The sequence below is a fragment of the Lipotes vexillifer genome, unplaced genomic scaffold (genome assembly GCF_000442215.2).
Source record: "Lipotes vexillifer unplaced genomic scaffold, Lipotes_vexillifer_v1.1 scaffold835, whole genome shotgun sequence".
Taxonomy (NCBI): Eukaryota; Metazoa; Chordata; class Mammalia; order Artiodactyla; family Lipotidae; genus Lipotes; species Lipotes vexillifer.
Window position 1 is genome coordinate 1,328,896 of NW_006774135.1, and position 7,835 is coordinate 1,336,730.

General features: G+C 63.9%; 1 protein-coding gene across 1 annotated transcript in view; it reads right to left on the reverse strand.

The window, feature by feature from the left end:
• Window positions 1–7,835, reverse strand: part of PANK4 (pantothenate kinase 4 (inactive)) — a 16,408-nt gene that overhangs the window by 8,123 nt on the left and 450 nt on the right. The window contains exons 2-9 of the mRNA XM_007448945.1: window positions 4,421–4,503; window positions 3,918–4,132; window positions 3,297–3,480; window positions 2,850–2,942; window positions 2,325–2,478; window positions 2,059–2,240; window positions 1,357–1,438; window positions 572–672 (exon numbers count right to left, since the gene is read on the reverse strand). Of these exons, the coding sequence (XP_007449007.1) occupies window positions 572–672; window positions 1,357–1,438; window positions 2,059–2,240; window positions 2,325–2,478; window positions 2,850–2,942; window positions 3,297–3,480; window positions 3,918–4,132; window positions 4,421–4,503 (1,094 nt within the window). The remainder of the gene's footprint in view (window positions 1–571; window positions 673–1,356; window positions 1,439–2,058; window positions 2,241–2,324; window positions 2,479–2,849; window positions 2,943–3,296; window positions 3,481–3,917; window positions 4,133–4,420; window positions 4,504–7,835) is intronic.

Sequence of the window (7,835 nt, forward strand, 5' to 3'; positions counted from 1 at the left end):
CGACAGCAGTACCATCTCGTCCCAGCTGGGAGCCCCTCTCCACACCGGCTCGGCTGGCGGGGGGGAGCCCCCATCCAGACATGGTGGGCCTCACCCCAAGGGGCGACTGAGGAAAAGGTGGAATTGCCTGAGGAAATTCGCAGACTCTGCATGCTCGGTACCGCCTTGAAACCATCATGCAGAGAATGTGGTCTAAGAGAAGAGGCCCAGGCTGGTGCCCGTGACCCACGGTTTTACCCCGATTCTGCTGTGAACGGTCCCAGAGCCCTAGGAAAGACCCCCCGTGGTCCCGAAACTTTACATTCTCCCTGCAAACCCGGCGGGGACCGCTTGGCCCCGAGGGCTCCGGCTGAAGACCATGAGACACTACGGGAGGAATGAGAACAGCCAGCTTCAGGCTGCAAACGTCTCTCTTCGGCCCCCGTGTTTGTGGTTCATGACCGGCCTGCACCAGGAGGAGGCGCCTTTGAGCCCGGCCACGGCGGCACGGGGGCTCCTCCTCGGGGACCACCAGGAGGCTGCAGTGGAGGCGGCGCACGTGGGACCCAGGGCCACCCGCGCCCGTACTCACGGTGCCGCTCCTCGGCCGCTGCGTCGGGCAGAGCTCGGGCGAGGAGCTCATGAGCCCGGAGCTGCCGGCGTAGTTCTCTTCCCAGCTGTACTGGTTCGGGTCTGCGGGACAAGAGACCCGGCGTCAACCGAGGGGCGAGCGGCTCGGCAAACTTTGGGCGGCTGGACTGCCTCTGGGAGGACCGGCTGCCGAAGACCTCCCTGGTGCCAGGCGAGCCGGGGGCATTGTTCTGTTGTGTTATTTCTTACTGGCACAGAGACCTCTCAAGCTGAGCGGTAGCTTCCGAAAGGTACCTGTGGTTTATCTCAAGTAAGAAGCTGGACTTAGGGACGCAGTGAAGGTCTGCCTGGGCTGCTCTGACTGGCGCTGACCCCCACGCAGTCTGCCCTGTGCTCCCTCGCGCAGAATCACGCTTGCGAGTCCTTCATGTGTCCTTCAAAGAGGACAGACCGGACGCGCATCTGAAGCGACAGCTGGGCAGACGGCCGGGAGGAGCCGGCAGGCCGAGGCCTTCGGAGGCGAGGCCATGTGCGCAGCCCCTGCACAGAGCCCTGTCACTCAAGGACCCATGGGTTGATTATGTGGCACCCACGCAAGTCGGTTTCCACCGGCCCCTCAGGAGAATCACAGCAAAGGCTCCTGCCACTGCTGGGGAGGGCCCACGAAGACACCACGTCCACCCACAGCCCTCGATCGTCACTTAACACGAGCGGCCACTCCAGTCACTCCCCAAGGCCTCCCCGCCTCCCGATGCCGCTGCCCAACACAGGCCACGCTGTACTCACTGTCCTGCTCGGCTCCTTTAAGAAACGCTCCTATGGCGCCCAGGTAGCCTTCGTGCCTCAAGAACAGCGCCTGGACCTCCCCCTGCCACGGAGACGCCCCCGAAGCGCCACTCAGCCCAAGGCTGCAAGTCCACCCGACACAGGTGGCCTCCCTCCCAACCCGGCGCTTGTCCACGGGGCTGTACGCACACATGGAATTCAAGGGCCCACCGTTTAGAGCAGCGGTCCCCGGCCTTTTTGGCACCAGGGGCCGGTTTCACGGAAGACCACTTTCCCATGGACGGGGGTGGCGTGGGGGGGGGCGGTAATGCGCGCGATGGGGAGCGGCCCGGGGTGTGGGGGGCCCCGGTTCAGAGGGTGAGTAACGTCTTCCATGAAACGGACACCCACCCACCTCCCCATGCTTGCTGGGGGCCACCCCCCCCCCACGCCGTGACCGACACCTAGAAGCTCACCTGGAGCTCACGGACAGTGGGAGGCGGTCTCTAGACCCCACCCCCGGCAACGCGCCCAACTCAGGGATGGCCACGGCGCCCCAAGCACAGATGCCCGGAGCTACTGGGTGGGAAGGGGCTGCGGGCAGGGGCTTGGGGGTGCCGAGCTGGGTCCCGCCTTGCTCCCGTGCCCTCTCAGGCCTGCGAGTTTGGAGGCGCGGGCCGGGCCCGGGGCGGCAGAGCAGGGGAGGGGCGCGGCGGCTGCTACCTTGGAGAAGAAGTCGATGCTGTGGGTGATGGTGCGCATGGCGACGGGGTGGCCACGGATGAAAAAGCCGCCGAAATACACCCGGTCCAAGCAGTGCAGCCTGGCGTACAGGCAGGCGAGCTGCCCGATGTCATTGCTGATCATGTGCAGCAGGCTCTTGGCCATGTCCTCCTTGGAGAACTCTGGGGGGGCGGAAGCAGCACGCTGGGCAAGCGGCCGGGGGGCGCCACGCGCCTCCGAGAGTGAGAGCGGGCGAGGGCCGGTACCTGTGTCCGCAGTGGCCGACTTCCCGAAGCTGCTCGCGATGAGGTTGCCGCTCAGCCCCAGGGTCTGGTGGGCCCCTCCGTAGATGTCCTGCACCAGCATGTCCACGTTCGTGTGCTGGCCTCTGGAAGCCAGATGCAGCAGCTCGTCGAACTTCTGTGGGGACAGAGCAGACGGGAGCACCTGAGGAGCCGCAAGCTGGAAGAACCCCACGGCCCTGGACAAGCCCACGGAAGGAGGCCAGCCGCCGTGCTGGGTAGGGAAGGCCCTCTCCCGTCATGGCCCAGAGGTCGGGGGGGAGACGGGCAGCCTCTGTGGACCACCCAGCTGGGCGACACTCTGGCCACCTGGACGCCCATCCTTCAGAGACTCGGGACGCAGGATGAGGTACAAGGAAGAGTCACTTTCACAACAACCCCAGCCAAGCACAAGCCTCCGACCCCACAGCCGCCAACCCTTTCCTGAGGGGACCAGGGAACAGGCTGTTCCGTGGAGCCAGGAGCATCCTCCTAGAGCTGCCCAAATACCTTAGTTTTGGTGAGCAGAGCCCCAAGGCCCCAGAAGGTGCCACCCCCGATGGAGCTGCCGCCGATCCACTCGAACCTGTCCTCTGTCTCCACCTGGAGCGAAACGAGGGCAGGTGTGTTAGCAAGGGGGCCCCCAGCCACTGCCCAGCACGTCCCGGGGACGCAGTGGCTCAGGGGTATCCCCCGCCCTGGGTGGCGGTGCCCTTGAAGGCCGAGTCTGGGTGGGCTCGGCAGGTGCTCGCGCTGGAAGTAGGGGGCCCACCTCCCCGCAGACCGCCCGCGCCAGGCACTCCGCGTGCGGCCTCGTGCCGTGAGCGCCAGAGGCAGGCCTGGGTCTGTGTCCGCCTCCCTGTGCCCGCGTGCCTGTGCCCGGCATGGCTCCGACATGCAGCCAGCGCTCAACGAAGGGCTGCAGAGGCCCGTCCCCTCCCACGAGCCAGGCCCCACCTTCACGATGGAGACCCCAGAGCCGATGCTGACTAGGAGGTACGGGAAAACGCTGGGGTGGTTGGTCTGAAACCGGAACTCGGGGTTGGAGCCCTTCTGGTACACGAAGGCCTCGTGCGGGATGTTTTTCAGCACGAAGTTGCAGCCCTTGATCAGGCACGTCATCACGTCCTCCTTGTCAACCCTGCCAGGGAGCAGCCCAGCCACTGGCACCAGCACGGGCCACGGCACGAATGGCCCCTGCCTCCCCGCCCCCGTGGCGGGGCCGTGGCCCCGGGACCCTCCGTCCAGCGGGAGCGGGCCCGACTCGGTCTCGGGGCTCCGTTCCTTTCCTTTCAGCCCTCGCCTCTCCCCACCCACCTTCTTCAGTCCCCCGAGCCTTCCTGAGTTTCGGCCACCTGAATCCCACTGCAGCCGGCCCAGAGCTTGGCCTCAGGCCCGCGGCCACCCACCAGCCACCCGGAGTCTCACTGGATCCGGAGGTCTTAGGAACCCCCAGAGCCGGGCGAACGGACTGGTGCAGGAGAGGGGCCACTGCGGCCGCCACGTCAGGGCCCGACCCCGTGAGCGGAGGCCAACCGGCCCCCACACTCCCTTCCCCGCCCCGAGGTCCCCACTCACTTCAGCTGCAGCTTCTCTTCGATGAGGTCTTTGAACTTGTACGCCCCGCCCCCAGTTGCCTGGATGACCTTGGTCTCGGTATTGACCAGGTGGTCTTTGATGAAGTCCAGGCAGGCTTCTATGTAGGTGTTCTCGAACTTGACAAAGTGCAGCCTGGCGGTAACCTCCTCCTGGACGGAGATCTCATAGGGCGGCTCGTGGTCCTGCTCTGTGTCCTGGGGGTGAGGGTGGGGAACCCGCGTGTGTGCACTGCCTCGGGGAGGGGACAACGCTGACACACAGCCCCTGAGCACCCTCAACAGCGGCGACGATTTCTGCCTACCCTGAAGTCCGTGGGAGTCTTGATGGCGACGCAGGTGGGAGATTCAGGGGGGAGGCACGAGCAGGCGGGGGTGCCCTTGCCAGGGCTGGGATGGAAGGGGAACTAAGCTGGGAGCGTGGAGGGAGGGGCATCGGCACTAGAAGCTTCCCGGGCCTGCCCGGGGTCCTCCCAGGAGGCTCACCTTGTCTGAGTGGTCGAAGGACCGCACTCTGGCAACTTTGTGCTGCACGGTGGAGTAGTAGGCCAGCTTGGTCAGCGACCCGCCTACGGGGGAGACACAGATGCAGCGGATTCAGAAGCGGCTGGAAGGGACCCGAGGCTGCCCTTCCACAGGCCCTCCTCTGCCAGACCTGGGTCCTGCCCACAAGGAGTTTGGTGCTACTTGAACGTGAAAACCCTGCAGGGCACCAAACAGAGGAAGGGAATGAACTGTGAGACCTAAACACACTCTGCCTTCCTTGAAAAGCTCTGCTCCTCCTCAGGGCCCAGACTGAAATGGAGACTGTCCGTCCCTCCACCAGCACTGAGTCCTTGACGAGCAAGGGACCTGCTGTTTCTGGGTGACTCGGCGATCCTCAGTGGTTTAGGAAAATTCTGTTTCAGACTCTGATCTTGAGGATGAACCAAAGGAAAAAGCTGACAAATCCACTGTTTTCACTGAAAAGCATACAACTGGTGGTCCGTGGAGCCCTTCCCAGAGCGGACGGGCGGCGGAGGGGCTGTTTTCACCAGGAATGTGCAAGGAAGGGGCTGGAGAGCAGCAGCTGAGGCCCAGACTCACCAGGGAGGCCCTGCAGAGGGCGGCGGGGACTTGTTAAGGCTCTTGGGAAGCCTGGATGCCCCTGGCCTGTGACCAGGGACAGAATATCAGGAAGCAGATAAGGCCTTTGGGCAAGTTAAAAAGATCCCCAGAGCAGTCCTTCTGGAGGAGGAGGTCTGGCGAGGCCCCGTCCTGAGTCAGAGAGGAGGCGTCGGAGGCTACAGGTGATTTACGGCTGTGAGAGCCACGAACGGCAGAGCAGAGAGAGGCAGAAGGCTCAGCTCTGCAAAGTGACCTTGGAACAAACTGTGTTTCCTAGGAGGCCCGACAAAAACAAGGGGGAAACCCCTTGTCTCGAGAAGGCGGCTAAAGTTATTAACAACGGTTGTTTTGTGACAAAACACTAAGGGAGTATACCACAAACGCTCAAGTCAGAAACAGATTTGGAAACACAGTATACGAAGGCCAAAGCTCTTCCAGGTAAGAAAAATCAAACTCCAGCTTCCAAGACAAATCACACCTGTCCCATCGGAGCCGCCCGTCTGGCAGTGTGGACAGGGCCTCCCGGGACATCTTGCGACCTGGCCTCGTTGGGCCACGTTTGGTCACTGAACACCGTCATCCTGGGCTTGCTCTCACCCCCAGACCGTCAGCTTAAGACACAGAACTTGGCCTTAAGCCTCCTTATCCCTCCTCCCTGCCCTCAATCCCGGCCTGGCACGGAGCATCTTCCACTGAAATGCTCGTTGCCCGATTCACCTCTGTGAATAAATCGTTTCCTAAAAAGACAGACAACGCAAAGGGATGAAGACATCTTTTGAGAAGCTCATCAAAAGTCACCCAGGTCACAGAAATCCAATTCCAGACAGTGTGCTCTTCAAGTCAGCTATAAATCACAACCAAAACACACAGTGTTGGGGTTTGTGGGGGGCCGTGGGGAGTGAGCTGGGTTCTGTGCACCGCACACCATGCACCCCGAGTGGGGCGAAGCCCGGCACTGCCCAGACTTGTCTCGCACCCGAGCCAGGAGACAGCGGATGGGGCACGGGGCTGCGAGCAGAGCAGTGCGGCCAGTCTGAGCCAGGGTGAGTTCACAGAGCAGCACAGGGGGCGCCTGCGGGAGCCCACCTGCTCTCAGGGTCCCTTGTGATTAGAGTGAACGCCAACTTGGGCCGGGGCCGCACACGTCACACCTGACGAGGGCAGTGACCAGGCGGCCAGCACAGTCCCGCGCTCTCCGGTGGACGCCATGGGCTCTCCAGGCCACCCTACCCCATGCTCCACCCCGGGGCCCACAGCATCCCCCACTGATGGGAGGGACCTGAGCCAAGACCCGCCAGTTCATCCAGAACCCCGGGGCCTGGTGCGGGGCTGTCCTTCCACTCCAGGCACCTCCGTGCACATCCCTGCCCTGCGGCCCCTTCTGCTTCACCCCAGGGACCCTTCCTCTGCTCAGCAGAAACATGGAGTCAAGTCACCTTCAAGTATGTGTTGACCCAAAGCGTCCCTGAGGCTTTTGAAAGCAGGGACTCCACCAGCGGAGAGGGGCGCCCCGTCAGAGCTGGACTGAGAGGCTTGGGGAGGGGAGAGGAAACCAGAAACCTGCTTGTGAACCACACTGCTGACAGCACTCTGGCTTTGCGGATTCCTGCGTGGAGGACCCCTGCCCTGAGCCGTGACCTCCCATCAGCTACACTAACAAAAGTCTGTCCTTGTGAATTCCCTGGCGGTCCAGTGGTTAGGACTCTGCGCTCTCACTGCTGAGGGCCCAGGTTCAATCCCTGGTCGGAGAACGAAGACCCCACAAACCTCGCAGGGTGGCCAAACCCCGCCCCCCCCCAAAAAACCTCCACAAATATGTCCTTAGTAGCAATGAACGTGTCTTTTGAAGAACCAGACAGAGGACCCAGAGCCGGGGGGAAATTTCAGAGAGGAAATAAACACGGACACTGAAAATACGCCTTTGAGTGTCCTTCTGCTAAGGAACCCTGACCGGGCTCGGCCCTGGAGGACAGGTAGGCACTCCCCCTTCCGCGCCACAAGCTAGGGCCACGCAGAACGACCCAGGTAAGCCCTGTGGCCAGCCAATTTTCGGGGGCGCTTCAGAAACGTTAGGTGCCGACCCGTTGGAGCAGAGCGCCCAGGGTCAGGGCAGCAGCATCAAGTGCGATAGCTCCGAGCGCACGGCCACTGGACTGCCATCACATCAGGAGTGCACAGGGCTCCGAGGACAGCGGCAGGGCCCCGAGGGGCTGACTTGAGCCCCCAGGCGGTTCCTCGCGCTCACCGTCTCTGGCCCAACGTCCAGCCGGGCACCGTTCTGGCGGGTCCCCTTCGGAGGGACGACCTCAGGCTCACAGCTGCCCTCGCCCGCCCTCTGCCTGGCTCCGCCCGGCCTCCGGCTTTGCAGGTGGGGGCTCAGGACGCTCCCCACTTCCCTGGACGCCGCCCCTCCCCCAAGCCCGAGACTCCAGGGACCGCACCCCCCCTCCCCAAGGACAGGGGAGCGGGGCGGCCCAACCCCTCCGGGGAGAAGCGCACGGTCTGTCCCTGCATTCACTGAGCGGCCACGGCGGGCCAGGCGCGCGGGGGGGTCCCGGGCCGGAGGTCATGGACCGGCCGCGGACCGCCCGGGTACCCGCGCCTCAGCGTCCACATCTGAGAAAGCGGTCGGCGGGAGGCGTCAACGCGTCGGAGAGGGAAGGAGGGCCCTGCGGGGGGCGGGGCTCGGGGGTGCTTCCGACCTGAGGTCTGCGCCCAGGTCCTCCAAAGCCCCGGCCCCAGACACCCGGCCCCCGATCTCCGGCAGGCGGGGAGCTGCGCCGCCCGGCGGCCG